General features: G+C 46.7%; 1 protein-coding gene across 2 annotated transcripts in view; it reads right to left on the reverse strand.

Moving 5' to 3' along the window:
* Window positions 1–23783, reverse strand: part of LOC137273097 (A disintegrin and metalloproteinase with thrombospondin motifs 6-like) — a 111970-nt gene that overhangs the window by 19837 nt on the left and 68350 nt on the right. For both annotated transcript variants that reach the window (XM_067805548.1, XM_067805549.1), the window contains 4 exons: window positions 2590–2729; window positions 2157–2277; window positions 1962–2039; window positions 1488–1642 (listed from right to left, as the gene is read on the reverse strand). In XM_067805548.1, the coding sequence (XP_067661649.1) occupies window positions 1488–1642; window positions 1962–2039; window positions 2157–2277; window positions 2590–2729 (494 nt within the window). The remainder of the gene's footprint in view (window positions 1–1487; window positions 1643–1961; window positions 2040–2156; window positions 2278–2589; window positions 2730–23783) is intronic.

Raw genomic sequence — 23783 nt, forward strand, 5'->3', positions numbered from 1 at the left:
TTCACTTTCTTAGTAAAGTACAAATTCTAGTACTTTTTTTCGGTTGAGTCCCATCCGGGATTCGAACCCGCACCCTCAGAGTCAGGCACCTAATCGCCAGCACACAAAGTCAGCCGCCTAGCCCGCTCAGCCACCGCGACTTCCACAAAAATGAAAGTCGGACAACTGGTAGTCTAGACTGCGTACTTTGTGTACCCCTCTGATGAGTGTAAATTGGCACGGCTCCCACGGCCGAAAGCTATGATTACACGATGCCATTTAGAAAGTGGTCAAATGCAACATATGTCATATTTGGGATTTCACTTTCTTAGTAAAGTACAAATTCTAGTACTTTTTTTCGGTTGAGTCCCATCCGGGATTCGAACCCGCACCCTCAGAGTCAGGCACCTAATCGCCAGCACACAAAGTCAGCCGCCTAGCCCGCTCAGCCACCGCGACTTCCACAAAAATGAAAGTCGGACAACTGGTAGTCTAGACTGCGTACTTTGTGTACCCCTCTGATGATACTAAGAAAGTGAAATCCCAAATATGACATATGTTGCATTTGACCACTTTCTAAATGGCATCGTGTAATCATAGCTTTCGGCCGTGGGAGCCGTGCCAATTTACACTCATCAGAGGGGTACACAAAGTACGCAGTCTAGACTACCAGTTGTCCGACTTTCATTTTTGTGGAAGTCGCGGTGGCTGAGCGGGCTAGGCGGCTGACTTTGTGTGCTGGCGATTAGGTGCCTGACTCTGAGGGTGCGGGTTCGAATCCCGGATGGGACTCAACCGAAAAAAAGTACTAGAATTTGTACTTTACTAAGAAAGTGAAATCCCAAATATGACATATGTTGCATTTGACCACTTTCTAAATGGCATCGTGTAATCATAGCTTTCGGCCGTGGGGGCCGTGCCAATTTACACTCATCAGAGGGGTACACAAAGTACGCAGTCTAGACTACCAGTTGTCCGACTTTCATTTTTGTGGAAGTTGCGGTGGCTGAGCGGGCTAGGCGGCTGACTTTGTGTGCTGGCGATTAGGTGCCTGACTCTGAGGGTGCGGGTTCGAATCCCGGATGGGACTCAACCGAAAAAAAGTACTAGAATTTGTACTTTACTAAGAAAGTGAAATCCCAAATATGACATATGTTGCATTTGACCACTTTCTAAATGGCATCGTGTAATCATAACGCACCTGTGTTTTCCCCTGGACACCACATTGGACCTGATGTACCTGTGCTTCCACCTGTACACCACACTTGACCTGATCTATCTGTGCTTCCACTTGCACAGCACAGACTACACCTGACGTATCTGTTTCTATCTGTACACTACCTGATGTACCTGTTTTTCCATCAGTACACCATACACTACACCTGACGTACCCATTTCCACCTGTACACCACACTGGACCTGACGTACCTGTTTCCACCAGTACACCACACACTAGGTCTGAAGCACCTGTGTTTCCACATGTACTTCACACACTAGAGCTGACGTACCTGTGCTTCCACCTGTACAGGCAGTGGTCCAGCGATGAGGATTTTCTCAGGCCGCGATCTGTACGCCACGAAGACACCGTCTTTGCTGTAGGTCCCTGACAGGTCGGGCGAATCACCAAACTTGCTGAACATCAGCTCTCCGTTCACCAGGATTGCTGGAGGGAGCAGAGATCAGTCAAAACCTCACACTCAGTGACGTCACGCGTTGACACGTGCCATTCAGACGACTAACACCGACTCCTTGTTCATGTACGGGAGATAATTTCACCTGACAATTGCAGTAAAAAGCGATGTTTGCTTCCTGATAGAAAATGTTTCGGTGAGAGAACCGGGTAGAATCTATGACAATTCTGCTGTCTTTACCAGAATAGCATCGCCCAATCCGTCAATCCCACCGCCTACGCCCCCCCCCCCCCCCCCCTATCCTCCCTCACACTACACCCACACCCACATATGGAGTGCCCCACGACTTACACATGTGGGTGAGGTAGTTCTTATTGATGATGCTGATGGATGTGGCGCCTTTGGGTAATGTGACAAAGGTGACATATTCTGGAATAAAAAACAAAATAATTATCTTGTCTCACAGCTTTAGCAAAGGAAACATTAACTGAACCGCGAGATAAACTTTCGTATCAATTACACCTACAGTCGGCAGGGGTAACTTACTGCTCTTCTTTCCTTGGTTGAACGTCCCCGTCCTCTTCACACACGTGTCGCCCTTCCCGTCACAAACCATACACCTGTCATACTGCCGTCCCGATTCGAGCTGACCGTCACAGCCAAACTCCTGGTGAACACAAACGTCACGGTGAAAATACGTCATACACGTGTCATACCACCGTCCTAACTCCACATGGCCGTCACAGCCAAACTCCTAGTGAACACAAACGTGAATATGTCTGGTCTATGTGACGATCTTTGCACTAAGACGACTGTAACGCTCATACTTTAACAGTCCTCAAGTTTTACACAAATGTATGAGGCTGAAGTTGAATTCACATTACGGCGAATATGGAATTGGAATCTACATACTTGTCAGTCTCTGTTCCATGTTTTTCTTCAAAATGAGTACACTCCAAAAGCTACGAGAATTGCTCACCCGACACTGTCCTTGAAGACATCGATGATACGAGGTGTCTTCGTGCTCCTTCTGGCACAGTGTTCCGTCACGGTATTGGGAACCACGTCGGGTCAGGATGTTGGTGTTGTCACGGAGGCAGTACAGCTCACAAGGGGGCTCTGAGGGAGATGATACTATTATTATTTTATTATCTTATTTTACTGAAAAAGATAAATATGCAGCAGAGAGGGTTCGGGTGATCCTTGCATAGTCAGGCGGGTTAGACTTATCAGCCTGCCCCTCTGTACACAGCCCTGACAGCGAATGGGACTTCTCCCAGGAAAGAAAAGAAGTACTTTCCTGAGTATATGATGGCTCCACATGGCATTCTCCAGACAGCCAAGAGATCAGGAGGTACCCAACCAAGGGCACCGAGAACAATGGGTGCGTGTGTGTGTGTGTGTGTGTGTGTGTGTGGGGGGGGGGGGGGGGGGGGGCGCCTCATTCAAACATCATTTTAAATGACGCTCTGGACATATTCAGGGTCGTAACTAGGACGGACTTCAGAGTCAAATCCACAGGCATGGCTAGCATGGCTATTATTTTTTTTTTTTTACAGATTGAGATAGAAATGCAGCAGAGAGGGTTCGGGTGATCCTGGCACAGTCAGGCTGGTCAAGCTCATCATCAGCTCAGGGCCCTCGCCCCCTCTACACGCAGCCCAGACAGCGAATGGGACATCTCCCAGGAAACACTGCCTAGTCGAACCCACCAAGAACTTTCCGGAGAATATGGAGGCTCCCCAACACTGCAGCCTTCTGCATTACCCAGATTGTCAGAAGGGCTGTGCTCCCGGTGAAGAACCCGGGCACTTTCCTCATCTGCGCCAAGAGATCAGGAGGTACCAAACCAAGGTCACCGAGAACAATGGGGAGCCTGACGACAGTGTACTTGGGATGTAAGCGAGACATTTCAAAGGCGAGGTCCGCATATTTATCATGCTTTTCCTGAATCTTGCCAATCACATTGCTGTCAAAAGGGACAGAAAATTCTATGATATAAATAATTTCATTGGCTTTATCAAAAAGGACAAGATCAGGTTTGTTGGCTGGAATTCGTCTCAGGCTGTATATTGGCCTATTCCAGAGAAGTTTGAAAGCATCATTTTCCATGACGCCCTGGACATGTTCAGGGTCGTACCATGGATGGACCTCGGAGTCAAAGCCACAGGCATGGCGGAGAGGATAATAAAAGCAGCGAGCCATGCCATCATGTCTTTTGAGATATGCTGTTTGTGCCAAGGAAGGGCATCCACTAACAAGGTGTTCGACAGTCTCTGTAAATTGATTGCAAAGACGACATTTCATATTGATATTTTCTTTAAGAACAACATTCTGGCGATTGCGAGTGGGAAGTGACTGGTCCTGAGCAGCAAAAAGGAAGCCCTCAGTTTCACATTTGAGACCAGCCGACTTCATCCAGGCGAAGGAGTCGGTTGGATTGCTGTTCTGTTCCACACACTGCATATACACACGATGCAATGGCTTCTCAGACAGCTTCTCCACAAAGGACCGACTCTGGGCAGACTTGGTGAAAGACTTCACCTGGTTTACTCCCATCACTGTACCGTCCAGCCGTACATCGCCATCAACAAAATCAACTTCAAATTTCAAATTGTGTCCAACAACCTTGGCACGTTTAAAGTAGCTGTGGAATTCCTTGCTTTCATCATGAATCTTAACGTGCATCACCAAAGGATCATCTGACAAATAAATATGTTCAAAAGTACACAATAAAATTCTGTCATGAAGAGCTTCCACATTAATCAAACCCCGACCTCCTGAATTGATTGGCATATATAAACGATTAAGAGAGGAACGAGGGTGGTGTGCTCTGTTATCAGACACGATCCTTCTGGTCAGGCGGTCAAGACTCTGGATGTCTTGTTTTGTCCAATCAACTACTCCAAAGGAATAGGAGAGGACTGGCACAGCAACAGTATTGGTGGCTTTGACTTTGTTTCGAGCATTTAGCTCTGAACTCCAGATTTTCTTTAAACGAGATTACTACTCAAGTTTATCTTGAATCTGGGCATTCTGGTGCTTGTCTCGAACTTGCATTCCAAGATAGGTGTAGGCCTGATCTTCCACAAGATGCTCAATAACTCCTCCCCCTTGTAACTTGACCGATCCATCATTAGTTACCTTGCCACGTTTCAGATGAAGAGTATTACATTTGTCGAGTCCAAATGTCATGCCTATATCATTAGAGAAGGACTCGACAAGGAGAACCTGTTCTTTCAAATTGGTCTCTCCTTTGAGCAAGGAGCTCGATGTCATCCATATAGAGGAGATGAGTGAGAGGTGTTGGGGATCTGTGCTGAGGAGGTCCGGGATGGTACCCTTCCTCCCCGTTGAGCAGGAAACTCAAAGGATTTAGAGACAGACAAAAAAGCAATGGACTGAAGGAGTCCCCCTGAAATATTCCCCTTCTGATTGGAATAGATTCCGAAGTCTGCACCTGCCCTTGCGAGTACATCTCAAGTTGAGTCGACCAGCAACTCATTGAAGACTTGAGTAAATCAAGTAGTCGCTCAGGGAGGACAATACACTGAAGAGACTTCAGAATCCATTCGTGAGGGACAGAGTCGTATGCCTTTTTGTAGTCTATCCAGCACATGGAGAGGTTGCGGTGGTATGTTTTAGCCTCTTCCAAAATCATTTTCTGTACAAGAAGTTGATCCTTGCAACCCCAACATCCCTTTCTCGCCCCCTTCTGCTCTCTGTAAATTATCTCATTGGAAGAGCAGTAAGATGACACGAGATTTGACAAACACCCTGTGAATAATTTATATTGAGTATTTAGACATGTGATAGGGCGGAAGTTTTTCGGATCAGTCAAGTCTCCTTTTTTGGGAAGGAGTATTGTGCGACCTTTGCAGAACCATGGAGGAACATCACCTGTATCCACAAGAGAATTGAAACAGTGAAGGAGTGGTGCTTGGACACAGGGAAACAGTTTCCAATACCGGTTTCGAATGCCATCAGGCCCTGGGGCTGTATTAGATTTGGACTTCTTTATAACAGTCTTCAGGCAATCTGGTGAGATGTAACAGACAAATGACCTAGTTACTTTCTCGTGCATTGCATGGTCATAATCACTGACCCATGGTGCCTCCAGGTTACAGTCACCGGGTACAGACCAAGTAGTATATACAATGACAGTTCTGGACCACTTTCAAGAAATGTCTCTACAAAGCCTTATTTACTAAATAAGGCTTTGGTTGGGTCATTAGCTCTTGCTACTATTACCCCTACTACTTAACGTGTGTTGGAGGTAACACTGTGCCGTACGGTACGATCAATAATTCTTCTCTTACAAAACCCCTACCCGGCCCATCCCTCAAGTAGTATAAGTTAGGTTCGTCGGCTTTCATATCCACTTTATCTATGTTGTAAGTTTTGACTGACCATATAGGATCGGTGGCCCGCTTACGGCTATCACCCTCGTGTTCCCCCGGCTGGTATAGATACCTCACTAGGGCCCTATCTGGTATCTGTGTCTCCTTCCCACGCAATGGAGCGGCCGACTCTGCAACTATTGATTTTAGTTTGATATCGTCTGCCGGTTTCTTACCGGTGAGACGGGTGACTTCATGGTTGATTGCCGACACCACCTTGGGTAACCTCGTGACCCATTCAGTCGATCGTTTTCCAGGGGTGGCCATCTCCCTAGCATACTGATAGCCGAACAAGCGCTCAGCCAAAGTCCTATTAAATCTCTCAACTATGGCTTGGCTGCGATGGGCTCCAGCCGTGCCACGCCTGACCTTTGTATCGTGTTTGGCTAGCAGTTGTGACACGGCACCCATGAACTCCCGTCCGGGGTCAACTTGTAGCTCTGTTGGCCACGTCAGCGGGCTGCGTTTGTATATGCGTTCGAATCCTCTGGCTACCTGGACCGAATCTTTCGTGGTCAAGGGTTCGGCTTCCTTGTAACGACTGGCTACGTCCACTACGGTTAAGGCATACTTGTACCTCTTGTCGTGGGGTAGGAACAGTAGGTCTGCCTGGTGAACGCTATTAGGTATGTTAATACCGAACCTCCTTCTAGGCACGTAGCGTGGTGCCGGCAAATAGATCTGCCACAGGGCTTGTTTTTCAAGCCACGCTTTGGCTTCCTCCGGGGGTACTCGCGCTATTTTAGCTAGCTTATCTACTGCGCTAGCTCGTACCCACGCGGGCTGTAGTAAATAGCCTCAAATTTTTTCATGTCCATACGCGTATGTGTTTATCCCATCAATAGCTATCCAACGTTTCGTGTCCATAGGCGACAGGGACGTCTTGTTTATAGTCAGTCCGTATATCTTATGTCCATCACTTCTAAGTGTGTTCATTTTATGTCTAAAGGTACGGGTCTTGAACAGGGCTTCCTTGAATCTGGCGTGTTTGATGTGTGGTTTCACCACATACTTCTTAACCCCCTTAGCCTTCCGGATCTCACTATTGTCGGCTTTCAGTATGGAGTACATCTTAGGTCTCAAACCTATGTACTCGGCTATGGGCGTGCCAGCACAGTCGTCCTTCATCTTACCTAGGACCTTTTTATTTACCGTACTGTGTATGGCATGGGTCTTAGGGTAGTCGCTGGTGTCATATAAATTGAGGTGTTTTTTCATATCCTCGTACACGTCCTCGGTTCGAATCTCCATCAGCAGGGAATCCGTGTCAGTGTACAGCACTTCACACCTGTCACCGTACTGTTTCTTGAGCTCGTTGTAGTAAAAGTCGTACATCAGGTGTTTGGATAAATCGAGGATGCTCATCCCCACGTAAACAGGCCGGTTGAATTTTATGTGGCTTTTCTTCATGTGCAGGGCAACCAGGTTGTCTGTGAATATCTTACTACGGTTGAATGCCGGACTGGCTATCAATCTCCTGAGCTTGTCTTCCTCACTCGACCGAACCAGCTTCACGGTCACGCGTTTCCTCAGGTTCTCCATAGTCTTACCAAACACCGAGTTGTTCATGAGCTTGTAGAGATTTTTCTCAAAATCACTGGTGGCTTTTTTTCGTAGGTCTGTGTTCATTCTGATGTAGGGCTCCATCCATGGGCTCTGGTCGAACATGAGCACCCTATGTATTTTGGTCAGCCTCATACCCAACGACAGGTACAGCTGTAGGTTGCGATAGTGAACGATGTACTTGGTCTTATTCATTAAGTTAGGAACGAGTTTTTCAACGTCTGTCACACGCCCACCTAACAAGTTATGTTGGTACTCAGACATCCAGTCTGGGTTAACCCTCATACGTTCGGGGGCCAGGGGGTAGCTGTTGTGCGATGTGTGTAATTCCTTGGTATACTCTAAGTCAACCTCGAGGATATAACCTTTGTTCGAATCTGGTGCAACCCCCATAACATCAACGTGGGGTACCCATTCGAATCCCCCTGTAGGTAGATACTGACTCATGGCCCAGCCGTACAGGTTGTTTGCGTCGAGGTAGAGAATGTGATTGGTTGGCTTGTTAGGATCGTAACCTTTCACGTATTGATTATTTGCTTTCGCGTATCGTTTGGATGCCATAGAAATCCCACCTCGCAAGCCTTTCTCAATGAATAGGTGCATGTCGTAATCTGTGAGCAATTCCAAATTAACTCCGGTCTTTTTAAGCAAGGCGTCCCACGACAGACCTGGGCTGGTGTAATACCATGCGGGGTCGAGTTTATACTGCTTGAAACACGTCCGCCTAAACGTTTCAAACACGTCGGCTAACAGCAGTACATCTGTCCTCAAGTACAGGTCGTGATAATCACCCAGGTTCTTACAACCCAGTTTATTCCATACGTTAGTCGCGTGCGAGTAATCATCTCGTGAGACGGACGCCTCATTCAGCTTGCTATAAAAGCAGCCAATAGGGGGTAGTCTGGTCTCGGTGAACTTGACCCAACTATCCATGTACTCATAGGGGTACACACCCTTCCTCATAAGCAGGGGTCTAGTCTCGGCGTCTGTGTATCGATCGGTGATAGGGAAGGTATTGTTGGCCTTGACCAGACTGTCGAGTGACGACAGGAGGAACTGAAACGAGTCAATGAACCTAAGTCCGTTTAAGCTGAAGGAGATGTATCTCTCCATGTTGTTGGGGATGCACGTTATATTACCATCGATTTTCGCGATGGCCTGCATGATCAAGTGTGAGTCGTACCCTCTCAAGTTGTGAAAGACAACGGGGATGTTTATTGTCTTAGGGTTGATTTTAAGCTTGAGGTTGCACGCGTTGTGAGCGGCGCCTCTATACTTACCAGTTATGTGGCAGTGATCTCTCACCGAATCACCGTTAAGTGGTGAGTCACACACGTGACAGTTAGTGCTACTAGCGTGGGCTAGCCTGTCGACTCGGGTCAGACGCATGGGAGCGATTTTATACAATGCATTCCTAATAATTTTTTCTTCCTCCTGCAAACACTTTAGAAACCTTTCAGCCGCGTCAGGCCCCCTATACACTACCGGAGCTTTCGTTTCCCCGTCACAACGGACGACAATGTATCCAAACGAACAGGCTTTATGCTCTTGTGTCTTGTGGGTGAAGCTACCACTGGGGGAATCCCCACCCACAACTAAGGCTTCGAAGTCAGCGTATATGATATAAGGTACAGACATTTGGTTCTTGTGGTTACTGAATTTTAGGATATTATCACCTTCCTTAGGCATGTCGACTCGTATGGCCGTCTGCCCCACACCTTGACAATCATCCCGGTGGGATTCTAATAAATCAGCTCGACTGAAACCGTGTAGGCATCGTACACAAAAGTGTTTTTCCCCATCGTGTTTCGACTGGTCGTGCAACAACCGGCTGAGATGTTTTATCCACGTGTAGTGATACTTTTCACCTCGTTGGATCATGAATATATTGATAACTTGGCGATCCTTCACCGGGCTGACCCTGTGTACTATTGTTGTGTTACCTTCGTGCCCAAAGACATTTATAGCCAGATTATTCTGTTTTTCTACTTTAGTGATCTGGGATATGGGGGTGGGTTCATCTATACCATCCCAGTTGAGCCCATCGTCTTGGGGATAGCTAGAAAGCCTATCTGAATGAGTGCCAGCTGGAAATAAGGCTGACCTGATAGCTAACCTCAGGCAATCGTTTCCTCTATTCTTAACGTTTACTATGGCATGTTTGTTCCTATAGTAGGGAGGCAAGGCTAGGTATGACCCGCCTCTGAACGGCACGTAGTTAGCTATGTCTAGATAGACATTATCGATTTTATCTACAGCCCACCCGGACCCCAAGTGTGTGTAGTGTTCTAGGTATTCTCGTATCTGCTGAAAACTGGTATCGATTGATGTATCAATGGTCTCTGTATGTGTGGCGACCTCTTGTTGACCTCGGAAGTAAGGCTGAACATACTCAGTGGTACTCCCAACCTGCTTATCGAGCGACATTTTCACTGTGATCTGAAACTTGATACTTCCTAAGTTATTTAGTTCCTGGTTGACCTTATCAGCTATCAGAGGCTTGATATCTGTAATGTCTATGTTTCTATCAACGTGCATGCGCCAACCTCTCAAATAGTTGCCTACAGCGCGCTCAGTGCGCACGAACTGTAGGTCAATAGCTCTATTATGTCGTAATAATTCTACAAGCTGTGGTTTTCTCATACGGGAATACCCGCCTAAACCCAAATCGTGTGCCTCGGCTTTCAGTTGTTTTACAGTGGGAGGTTTTGCTACGGGGGCATGTGATAACAATGCGGTTAACCCGGCTCTCCCCAGGTTTGAATAACCCGTGTATCCAAGTTGTTTTGCTTGAGCTTTTAATTGTGTTACCGTAGGAGGGGCTTCTAAACCTAGTAATCTCAACAATGCTGACTTCCGCATTCGAGAATACCCGATCACACCTCTCTGTTTTGCGACCCTCTTCAGCTCGCGTACAGTAGCCATAGTGTTTACACCTAAGAGAACCAATGTCTAATTGGTTCACAGTAAAGGGAGGTAACCCTTAAGTGGCTGTTTCACGCACTGGAGTCTATCTTGAGCAGTCGCCTACGTTCTTTTATGTAACCCTTTTTATTCTCGTAGATGAGTTGATGTCTGACTACGTTCGCTCCGTGAGCTTTACATAGACAGTAGTGTCCTTTAACCCCGATACCACACACAGAACACGTGTAGTTAGGACTTCCCATATGGAAACAACAGAACCCCTGATTCCTGCATTTCCTACCACAGGCCTCGGTCTTCCCCATAAGTATGTATTCGCATCGGTATGGAGCGGGTCTCATGTTTACTTATATAGGTATTTTAATTTAATTGCTTCGCAACCAACGCAGTAGCTGCTATACCCAACACTATGAAGCCCAGTTCACGATTCATTTGTCCCTTGGATGGTGTGTAGTACTGAGCGAGTGTGGGTTTATTGAGCGGTTCCAATTGTTTACCAGTTAGTAGGTAGTATTCTTTCATTGCTTCATCGACATCGTTGAATGTTTGAACGGCATGGTTTTCACGCTGGAGTTGTTCGTTAATAAAATCGATCCTCTGGAGACGTTTTTTAGCGTACTCGGCCTGTGCTCTTTGTAATTTCTCAGCAGCGAGATCGTGCCGCTTCCTTTCTTCCTGTATTTCAGCCGCGTGATCATCTCGTAGTTTCGAGAAGAGGAAATTACTCCCGGAAAATGCCAGGGCATTCACTAACGCCCCACCGACCATCATAGCTATCGTGGCCATCCCTATATTTATTTCATTATATTATCAGGTATGATCCCTTGTTTTACTAGGATGTCTTTTGTGGCCATCGCCATACCAAGGTTCATTATGAGCATACCCATATCCTGCAGGTTGAAATCTAGCTTGATAGTTGGTTGTTTAAGCACCATTTTAGTCAACCTAGCGTACCCTACGGCTAGACTGGCGACCACTGTGGCGTGGTATGCGTCGTTGACGAACGTTTTCCCCTCAGACATTATGTATATGATATAAAATATTAAAATTATAACATGATATGCGGGTCGACGGTGGGGGTACCCCCCACACCCCCAACAGTGGGGGTTACCACCTCAGGTACCACCTCACGTCCCTCACGTGTATATAACCACGAGATAGCCAAGGCAGCAGTTACGCCTACAGCCAACAACAGTCGGGTTGGGTTGGTCACTTTATGTTGGTTACACCACCGTTTTTTACCGGCAGCTACTCTCTTAGGATTCTTCTGTCTGGTTACTGTTTGTGAAGGGGCCACTTCCCCCACTGGTTCCCTGGTCTCCTGTGAAGGAGTCACTTCCATCACTGTTGGGGGTACCTCCACTGGGGTTTCCTGTGCAGCATCCATCTATACTATTATTATTATTCTTTCTCTCAAATTGACAATGTTTTGCCGTGATAATCGCCGCCGTCACTGGAGCCAACAACATACCATATTTGTGGTACAGCCCGCAGCTGATAGAGCTCACGGCGTGTTCGATAAAAGTGTCTTTCTCGAGGTCTTCCCACAGGTAAAGTCGGCGCTCTGGTGGAATGGGAAGGAAGTGTGATACAATACCGGTGTATATCTGGGTCATAGCCGATCCTATTGTCTTTGTCATTTCTGCTCCGAGCCGGGACTCGTATCTAGCGTACAGCTTATCGATTTCTTCGGCTGACATTTTGTGAATTTTATCAGGAGTGTAGTCTCCAAAGTAATGTTTGGCTTTGCCGCCAACAGCCAACGCCACCAGTTTCTCTCGCTTGGGGGAATCCCCCACACCCCCAGTGGGGGTACCCCCCAACTGTTCGAGCAATTCCTCACACTCCATCTTATAATATAACAAGTAAGATTTAGTTTTAACTATATAATACCCGATGCAGACAAAACACAGAGAAATGAAAGTTAAGTTGCACACAACAAACACTTCAAATATCATAGCTATATGCTTAGCTTTGCTTAGCTTTGCTTAGCTTTGCTTAGCATACTATATATGCTACTGGTTGGTCGGTCTTTAGCACGAGCTTAGCAAGTTTAGTTTCAGCGAGCTGTTTCTTTACCCGTTCCCGTTCTAATTTGCTCATCACATTGTTCTCTCTCAAACACTCCTCGAACGAATCCCTGTCCTTGCAGTGAAATAAGGCCACCCATCGCGTCTGCTCCCTGAGGTCTTTCAACACCGAGTTGAACTTCTGCGTTAGCACCCAGACGCTGTGATTTGCATGCCGGCCGGAGAAGGCCAGGTACGATAGCATGTCTCTCTTTTTTGTTATCTCGCGATTAGCGCTGCAGTCGTCCAGTATGAACAGCGTCGGTTCCCCTTTAAATTTCTCGTGAAGAGCTTTCAACCAGTCCTGCAGGCGTGTTCCAGGGTCGATTTTGTGTACGTCCGGGTCCGTCATCACCCAAGGTCGCACGTACGTTTTATTCATGCTCAGAGTAGGGCACATGATAACGATGTTATCGAACACATCCTTGTAGTAACCCTCCAACATATCCAACACGAAAACGGTTTTCCCACAGCCAGTCTGCCCGCACACTATGGCGCAGTGTGGGTCAGTGGGTAGTTGGGGGTACCCCTGGGGGGTGTGGGGGGACTGTTTATTGTTGGGGGGTGTGGGGGGGAACCCCCCATCAGTAGATGGCTTGCACGAATCTCCCATTGTCTATATTAAGTTGCGCGTCCATAATAACGTACAGATATAATTTCAACTTACCAGCGGGTTGAGCTTTCTTAGTAATCTGGATGGTTATCCCTTCGCTGCCGTTATCTATACGGCGCCCGCTACCGTGCAGTTTATCATCATCCGTGGATCGCATGTCCAACCATAGGGCGTACTTGGTGGTCAGGTATTCACCGATCTGCACGGAGCCGAGGTCCAGGTCCTTTGTTATATAATGTTGGGCCCCCACTGGTAGCTTTTTTATCTCATCCCACTGCTGGTGGGGTCTCATACCATGACTGAACAGCTGGTTGGGCACGCCCTCGATGGTCACTTCCACCTTTTCAATCTCGGGGTTGAAAAACTTCTCGCTGTTCCTCTGGAATGGCTCGTAATCCTCCACTGGGATGACCAGGATACCTTTCATCGATCGCGCCGGCACGTTCAGGTTGATATTCCACACAGTGTCGCTCTTATCTCGCACGACTGATCTATGCCTCAGTACGCGATCGTACAGGATAGCCATCTTCCCAGAGTACTGGCTTCGAACCTGCCTGGCCAGCTCTGGGCTAGTGACCATGTCGAACTCCAGAGAGATGTTGTCTATGGCATAACTGGCCTCATCACCGTTCGGCGTACGCACTACTTTGCTATAGTCGTTAAACGTGAGCTCGTATTCGAGCCTATCACCCAGCGCGGCCTGGTAAAACGGCGCGTGTCCCGTGAGCAACTCGAAGTCGAGCGGCACGCAGAATCGATTCCCGTATGCTCGAGCGATGGCCTTTTCACCGTCCGATAGCTTGTGTAGCTGGTCTGGCGTGAAGACATACCCTATGCGCGCCAGGGTTGATTTGCTGATACCCTGGTACACATTATTGACTCGTTCTCCATCGCTTTTCCAGAGATCCTTGTAGCAGTGAAACACGTCGCTGTCGTCGATGCTCAGCACCTCGTTACCGCTGATCTTGACGGTCGTTTTCTTGATGATGGCTCGACCCACGTTCCACACTAGCGCGCGTTTGTCGTTGTCGGAGGTCAACGTGATATTGAACGCCAGTCGAACAGTGCCTGGTACAATGAGGTCATTCTCACCAAGGTTTGGAAATCTAACCAGCAGAGTTTGATTCTGGTCTATCTTGCTGGGATTGTTGGTGATGGTCACCGACTGTCGCACGGCTCTGGCGCCTAATGGCTCTCTCAATCTTCTGAAAGGATCTAATTTTCTACCGTACATTGTTATATAAATGAAATATATTTTTAATACTAATGGATGAAGACATAGATATGACGGAGATGTCGGGTGATAGTGCCCAGGCATTCGATGATGACCAGGAGACCTCATTCTCGCAAGGTGACGAGCTCCTTAAGGGCGCCGTCGACAATTATTACAACGCAGTTGAAAATAAATCCAAACTCAAGCCGTTGGGAAGGAACTATTCCAGGTTTACCCTCAGCAATGGCACGCTGCGTTTGAAGTCTCGCCCGGAGATCGATCTCATGAATAAACGCACTAGAGAACCGCTTGCCTTATCAACATTGGGCAGTAAACATGGGAATGACTTTATCCGCGATGAACTAGGCTTCATAGATTACGGTGGCGCGCGACCTAAGCAGTATCCTCCGAAGTTAGTTCAAAGTCTGGAAGGTATCAGGGACGCCATATCAGATCAAAACATGACTTATGATATTAAAAAAGTGTTGGCCGACTACGAGAACAAACCCTTCCCAGGGCTCGAATTTACCGTTCGGGAACTGCGGGGGTTGGATCTGACGATGCAAACCATTCGCGGACATCTCGCGAAAAGCACGGCCAAAATTAGCGTGATAGACGACCACATCGCCTATGAAAAGGAAAAACTCGGTGAAACTGAGGACGAGTCTATGAAAGCCACCATCGAGGAACGAATACGTAATTTGGAAGAGGAAAGGCAGACCTGGCTGGAGACAGCATCCTCCTTCAAAGAAAAACTTCGATCCCAGGTCAGCCGTATACGGGAAACCATCAATCAAGTCCTCTACCGAGACACCACGTTAGCAGACAGGATTCGGATATTGTTCCGGGAGCAAGGGATCACCATCGCCAGCATTCTGACTGCATTGGGTTTCATCATATCAACCCTGGTGGTGTCACTGGTGGGAGGAACCCCCACACCTGGCGGCGGGGGAACTCCCACAGGCGGTGGTGTTAAAGACTGGATAAAAAAACTCGCGGAAAGGCCTAGCTAAACTGGCTGGTAAAGCCGCCGAAGCCCTTCCCGGCATCCTGGGTAGCATCGTCTCGTGGTTGTTGGGCGCTCTGTCTAAAACTGCCATGTGGCTCAGTCAAAACATGTGGGCAGCCATCGTCGCCGTGGCGGGTCTGGTGTACGTAGCGGCTAAGAAATCTTTAACCAAATAAGTCCCAAAGTTACCCCACCAACCACCAGGGCTGTTTTATTATCAATATGCTGCAGATAGGGGGGTACCCCCACATGAATATAGGGGTGTGTGGGGGGCACATGAACTTTAGACTCCGGGGGTGGCGCCACTATACCCGTTTCACGTGGTGGGATGTGTGGGATATAGGGGGTGTTAATATCGGGGTTGATACCCAACTTTTGGTCCGCCGTGGCTATGACTATTTTGTTGTTATAACCCACCACTTTTTTTACTCTCAGTTGCATATCACTCGGAGCCATGTACAGCCCCACGCCAAACACGTAACTGACTTTCGATCTGGCGTATTCTAACACGTTTTGGTAACGGTCGATGGCCCGCGGGAGATCAACTGGAGAATTGATAGCATCCTCAACGTTGGAAACGAACTGTTTCTGAGCGTCGTAAGCAGTTCCCTTACCGAGGATGTTGGAACGCGTCATCGACTGCGCACCCAACAGCGCCCACACGTACGTTCGAATTGAGTCGTTCAAGCGTATTGTACCAGCACGAGTGAATTCTTTCGATGTTTTTGAGATCATTTTAGTCCAGGCTGTGGCTGCATCAGGATTGGTTTGCTTTATACAGCTGACATGGATCTGTTCATTCGTTGTGGGGCCTGTAAATGTATGACGGTGTGGGTTGTATGAACCATCTTTAGAACCGGCCTGATATGTTCCGGACCTGTAGAAGTACACGAGAACTATACCGAGACCATGGTTCACACCAGGAAGGCGAAAGTCTTTATTCATTGGAATCTCAAACTCCCCACAAACACGTTCATAAGCGCGTTTATCATAGGGGTTATTCGTCATACTCCACGCTTTATCTTGGGGAAGAGGAGCACTTATTTCCTTCAATATTCGTCTCGTTTGATAATAAATATGAAACAAAATGACTGCCTTACTCAGTTCGTCTATACCGTAGTCTGGTGTCACACCCGACCCTGTCGTCGCACACCACACAGCAAAGTTTAGTTGGTTCTGCCAAAACTGCATTGGGTTTTGATTCCAGTTTACCACCGCCTGCGCATTATTAACAGACACGATATAGTTTTCAAAGATATTAATAAAGGTTGTTTTAAACCCCGTACTACCTTCCACCACGATTTTCAAGTGTGCTAAATCCATATTATAATATATAAATTATATATTATAATATGTACATAACACTTCCAGGAATAACGAGCGGTGAAGCCGTTCAGCTGACGCACGCGATCGATAACACGTCAGGCCAACTCGAAGTCGCACTCTGCGATATCACCTACCTACCGCAATGGACTAACATCAACACCAGCAACAATAATCTGTTCGTCAGTGGAACTCGCAGCCAGATAACTGCCGGCTACTACAGCGTGTGCTCTCTAAACGACGAGGTCTTCAAACCCCTGGGAGCCGAACTCAAGATGAACGACTCAAACGGTACAGTGGTGTTAATCAACAATGGAAGAACCTCATTGAGGCTCGGCCGACCATTAGCGAGGATACTCGGTATGTCTCCTGACGAGATAAAACCAACAACAACCGTCACAGGCACGAAGTTACCCGACCTAGTACCGTACCGAGAGCTGTACATTCATCTCAGCCAGGTGAGCACAACGTACAACATTCAAGGAGGTCACCCTTCCACTATACTGAGAGCAGTGCCGGTGAAAACTGAGAAATACAACGACGGTAGAACCGAGTCGTTTTCACCACGGCAGTATAAGAGATTAACCCAGGGCAACATACCTGAGCTGACAATATCGGTGTTAGATATAAATCATAATCCTGTAAATATAGGATACCTCAGCTTAACACTTCATGTAAAATGACCAGCGCACAAGGGCCCGGAGTTAAAAAATGCGTCAATATCGGGATCTCCGACCTTGGAGACACGCGTGGTTTCGACGCTCCCGGAGTAGATGGTAAATCGTACGCCTTGCAACTGAAAAACAACATTTACAAACGCGTTGAAGTCCCCTCCGGTGGAACCCTAAGTGATATAGTAGATACCACAAGAGCAACAGTCAACACTAAGTACGCCCTTGTCAACACCGGTAATAATAATTGGATAATATACCCATCGTTCGGGGGTAAACTGTTCGACTTAGACGATGTTGAGAGCACTACCGTCGCCCGAAACAAGCCATATATGCTCGTCTTCACCGAAGATGACAAGTGGGTGTTGTTACCCGATAACGACTGGTTTCTCAATATTAGACTCGTCTCCCCTTACGTGTTTACGGATAACAAAGACAACCACCTAAACAAAGTCGTGAACAATGGAACCCTGCTCGTGGCTTACGTCCCAACTCAGAGACGTAGCGTAGTCGTCAGCCCACTCAACACTATGGCAGCCCACATGCTATCGAGTAAACCAGCCATACAAAACGTGAAATTGCAGTTGGTGTCTGAATTCGAAGGTGTGGTCACTATACTAGAGGATCTACCGGCAAACTCAACACTGATCATCAAAGTCTACCTAGGGGAACCATCGGGGAATGATGTTGAGATCGTGAAGGGGATCAAACTCGGGTGGGTGAAACGACACCAGTATCAAGTTTGCAACGTTTACGTGCGGGTGGATGTCGGCTCCAACACCAGTCTGCAGGGGGTCAACGTGATCGTGGAAAACAAGATATCACTAACCAATATCTTCCTGCCTGACAACATACACTTCATGGGTATGAAGTTCACCCCTGAACTATTATCAGAAAACCAGTTGGAAATTATATCATAATAGTATAATAATGACCAGTCATCATCCCAACACTACGCTTAACGACCAAGGAGATACGGAGGGATTCGATCAGCCTGGTGAGGAAGATGCCTTATATATCCTGCACTTCAAAGACGACGTGTACAGACGGGTGTCGTTATCAGATTTTAAAGAACCTAAATGGAATATCAGCTTAACACTCACCTCACCTTATATAACAATGGACGAAAATGAGTGGGTCTCTAAGATTAGTAACAACGGTAGCTGGATCGGGGATTTCATCATTCCGGAGAGGGGATTCATGATGTCTATTAATTCCGTAAATAGGTTAATGTCTGTAGGAAAAAATAAATTAACATTTAGCAATCGTTTGAGTAATATAGTAAATATTGTTGAGATATATTCCCCTTCCACACTCATCATAGAAGTCTTCTTTTATTTAAGCACTGAAAACAACTCAAGAGTACACCAAATTGTACCCGGGGTGACAGTACGCTGGTATGACGAACACCTAGGTCAACATTGTCGTATTATTATACAACGGGATACCCCGGGTCATATAAACCGCTTAATAAGCCTCAGTGGGGTTTTGATTACAACAGGAAAGTCTATTAACCTCTCACCTATTACCCTGACTAGTGGTATAGACCTTGTAGAATTCAAATTCACTTATGGACTATTAACTGAAACCCAAATAAAATATCTTTCATAATATATATTATAGGATGGGTCTGTACCCAGTCGTAGAGGAAGTAGCTAAGACGTTGGAAACCGTAGATGGGTTCCGCTTGAGGCAGTTATGTGATGTGAAACGTCAACTAGAACAAGACCGTGACACGCGGAAAGCACTATGTAAGAAGTACAATAGAGCTTTCAATATCGTGGACGGGGCTGACACTACCCTTATGGCAACCAGCATGGGACTAGGGGCGGCAGGCGTTGGGTTGTTAGCTACCATCGTGGCCGCACCTATAGTGCTAGGTATTGAAATAACAGCTGGGGTGGCAGGGTTGGCAGGGTTGGCGCTTAAGTTAGTAACACGCAGACTGCATCGTAAGGCATTGAAACACGACGAGATCAGGGTTCTGGCTGAAGCAAAGCTCAACACAGTGAGTGAGCGTATTTCCACGGCACTCTCTGATAGTAAGATCTCAGAAGAGGAGTTTCGTTCAATCCTCTCTGAACTCACAGAATATAACGGAATGAAACAAGATATTCGGTCCAAGTCTCGTAAGTCTGCTATCAGCGAGGACGAGAAAAAAAAGTACATAGAACAGGGGATACAAAAAGCCCAGCAAGCCTTTATTATGAACACCAAAGAGATCGTAGGCGGTTCACGTTAAACTGTTTCATCGATATAAACATGACATAGGCCCCAACTTTTTATAGTGTGAGGTATCTATACCAGCCGGGGGAACACGAGGGTGATAGCCGTAAACGGGCCACCGATCCTATATGGTCAGTCAAAACTTACAACATAGATAAAGTGGATATGAAAGCCGACGAACCTAACTTGTACTACTTGAGGGATGGGCCGGGTAGGGGTTTTGTAAGAGAAGAATTATTGATCGTACCGTACGGCACAGTGTTACCTCCAACACACTTTAAGTAGTAGGGGTAATAGTAGCAAGAGCTAATGACCCAACCAAAGCCTTATTTAGTAAATAAGGCTTTGTAGAGACATTTCTTGAAAGTGGTCCAGAACTGTCATTGTATATACTACTGACCACAACTGTTTCCAGAACCTTTCACTGGCAGCCATGGGAGGCCGTTTATCATGCTCATCAACACCACTTGTCTTGAGTTGCCTGTAAAATTGCTTTTCATTATTTTTGAAAAGTTTATTATGTTTGATAAATTTGTTTCTCTTTTCCCATTTTTTCTTTCTTTCAGACCAAATTTTTATTTTTGCCTTAAGGGAATCGACAATTTGGAGAAGTACCTTTTCTTTTGTTGTCTTGTACTGTAATTTTATTTTTCTCCAAATTGCCTTTTGTCGTTTAGACATGGGATTCCCTGATGATCTTAATTTCAGGCACAGCTCTATCCAGGAAATATATTTCCTAGTTTCTGTTAATTTGACTTGAAACCGCTTTTTTCTTGGTTTATTGATTTTAGTATTAGAGGACTTTTCTTTGGAAACTGTGTGAAGTTCCTCCAAGGTTCGAGCGGCAGCATAGACACAACAATTTACTTCATGTAATGAACAGTCCGCAGGAAGTTTTGAAGAGATAATTTCATTTAGTAAATCAATTTCATTTTTGGGAAAAGACACGTTTAGTTGTTTAATTGGCCTCCGTTTCTCTAAAGGTAAATCACAAATTTCCTCATAAATAGAAGTAAACAAAATATAAACAGGATTTTCGGTAAGGTCTACAACTGAAGAAGAGGAAGAGTGAGGGTCCAAAATTTCGGGGCCAATTGGCTCTTTCTCGGAAGAGTTTCCACCAGGAAGAGGAAAGAGGTTGACGTGGACGTCCATCAGAAGTTTTGGGTCTGCTGCCACTTGAGCATTTTGCTCTTGCAAAGGTTCCTGACGGGCACCAGTTGTTTGTTGAACTGGCTCACAGGGCATAAGATGTTTTAGCCGCCGGAGTTGATCTCGGAGATTTTGCTTCGTCAGGTATGCATACATGGGCATGGCATTGTCCCAATGCAGCTTCAGCGACTTGCCGTTAATTCGTGGATTTTCAGGCCATCCTGTCGCTTTCGCACACTCTAGTAGTGTGGATTTGAGATGGTTTGACCAAGATATTCTTGGTCGGGTTCTGTGCCTTCCCCTGGGGCATGTCCCATCTCCAGTATGGTTTGTGGCATTACCGGAGGAAGGCTGACTGGGCTGCGGAAGTGAAAGATTGAATTCTTCTTGTCTTGCTGTAACCCAGTAAGAAAACCAGCTTCAGGGGGTCAGCCCTAACTGGGTGATGTACGTTCAGTTCAGGGAATAAAATTCCCCTATCTAGGCCCACCACGGAGAGGCGTACATCATCAGGCCCTCATATTATTATTTTTTACAGATTAGAATGAAAATGCAGCAGAGAGGGTTCGGGTGATCCTGGCACAGTCAGGCTGGTCAAGCTCATCATCAGCTCAGGGCCCTCGCCCCCTCTACACGCAGCCCAGACAGCGAATGGGACTTCTCCCAGGAAACACTGCCTAGTCGAACCCACCAAGAACTTTTCGGAGAATATGAAGGCTCCCCAACACTGCAGCCTTCTGCATTACCCAGATTGTCAGAAGGGCTGTGCTCCCGGTGGAGAACCCGGGCACTCTCCACATCTGCGCCAAGAGATCAGGAGGTACCAAACCAAGGGCACCGAGAACAATGGGGAGCCTGACGACAGTGTACTTGGGATGTAAGCGAGACATTTCAAAGGCGAGGTCCGCATATTTATCATGCTTTTCCTGAATCTTGCCAATCACATTGCTGTCAAAAGGGACAGAAAATTCTATGATATAAATAATTTCATTGGCTTTATCAAAAAGGACAAGATCAGGTCTGTTGGCTGGAATTCGTCTCAGGCTGTATATTGGCCTATTCCAGAGAAGTTTGTAGCTGTCATTTTCCATGACGCCCTGGACATGCTCAGGGTCATACCATGGATGGACCTCGGAGTCAAAGCCACAGGCATGGCGGAGACGATAATAAAAGCAGCGAGCCATGCCATCATGTCTTTTTTTATGATATGCTGTTTGTGCCAAGGAAGGGCATCCACTGACAAGGTGTTGGACTGTCTCTGTAAATTGATTGCAAAGACGACATTTCATATTGATGTTTTCTTTAAGAATCACATTCTGGCAATTGCGAGTGGGAAGTGACTGGTCCTGAGCAGCAAAAAGGAAGCCCTCAGTTTCACATTTGAGACCAGCCGACTTCATCCAGGCGAAGGAGTCGGTTGGATTGCTGTTCTGTTCCACACACTGCATATACACACGATGCAATGGCTTCTCAGACAGCTTCTCCACAAAGGACCGACTCTGGGCAGACTTGGTGAAAGACTTCACCTGGTTTACTCCCATCACTGTACCGTCCAGCCGTACATCGCCATGAACAAAATCAACTTCAAATTTCAAATTGTGTCCAACAACCTTGGCACGTTTAAAGTAGCTGTGGAATTCCTTGCTTTCATCATGAATCTTAACGTGCATCACCAAAGGATCATCTGACAAATAAATATGTGCAAAAGTACACAATAAAATTCTGTCATGAAGAGCTTCCACATTAATCAAACCCCGACATCCAGAATTGATTGGCATATATAAACGATTAAGAGAGGAACGAGGGTGGTGTGCTCTGTTATCAGACATGATCCTTCTGGTCAGGCGGTCAAGACTCTGGATGTCTTGTTTTGTCCAATCAACTACTCCAAAGGAATAGGAGAGGACTGGCACAGCAAAAGTATTGGTGGCTTTGACTTTGTTTCGAGCATTTAGCTCTGAACTCCAGATTTTCTTTAAACGAGATTTATACTCGGCCCGAAGTTTATCTTGAATCTGGGCATTCTGGTGCTTGTCTCGAACTTGCATTCCAAGATAGGTGTAGGCCTGATCTTCCACAAGATGCTCAATAACTCCTCCCCCTTGTAACTTGACCGATCCATCATTAGTTACCTTGCCACGTTTCAGATGAAGAGTATTACATTTGTCGAGTCCAAATGTCATGCCTATATCATTAGAGAAGGACTCGACAAGGAGAACCTGTTCTTTCAAATTGGTCTCTCCTTTGAGCAAGGAGCTCGATGTCATCCATATAGAGGAGATGAGTAAGAGGTGTTGGGGATCTGTGCTGAGGAGGTCCGGGATGGTACCCTTCCTCCCCGTTGAGCAGGAAACTCAAAGGATTTAGAGACAGACAAAAAAGCAATGGACTGAAGGAGTCCCCCTGAAATATTCCCCTTCTGATTGGAATAGATTCCGATGTCTGCACCTCTCCTTGCGAGTACATCTCAAGTTGAGTCGACCAGCAACTCATTAAAGACTTGAGTAAATCAAGTAGTCGCTCAGGGAGGTCAATACACTGAAGAGACTTCAGAATCCATTCGTGAGGGACAGAGTCGTATGCCTTTTTGTAGTCTATCCAGCACATGGAGAGGTTGCGGTGGTATGTCTTAGCCTCTTCCAAAATCATTTTCTGTACAAGAAGTTGATCCTTGCACCCCCAACATCCCTTTCTCGCCCCCTTCTGCCCTCATATTATTATTATTATTATTTACAGATTAGAATGAAAATGCAGCAGAGAGGGTTCGGGTGATCCTGGCACAGTCAGGCTGGTCAAGCTCATCATCAGCTCAGGGCCCTCGCCCCCTCTACACGCAGCCCAGACAGCGAATGGGACTTCTCCCAGGAAACACTGCCTAGTCGAACCCACCAAGAACTTTTCGGAGAATATGAAGGCTCCCCAACACTGCAGCCTTCTGCATTACCCAGATTGTCAGAAGGGCTGTGCTCCCGGTGGAGAACCCGGGCACTCTCCACATCTGCGCCAAGAGAT

This window comes from Haliotis asinina, chromosome 2, assembly GCF_037392515.1.
Source record: "Haliotis asinina isolate JCU_RB_2024 chromosome 2, JCU_Hal_asi_v2, whole genome shotgun sequence".
In the NCBI taxonomy this organism is placed as follows: Eukaryota; Metazoa; Mollusca; class Gastropoda; order Lepetellida; family Haliotidae; genus Haliotis; species Haliotis asinina.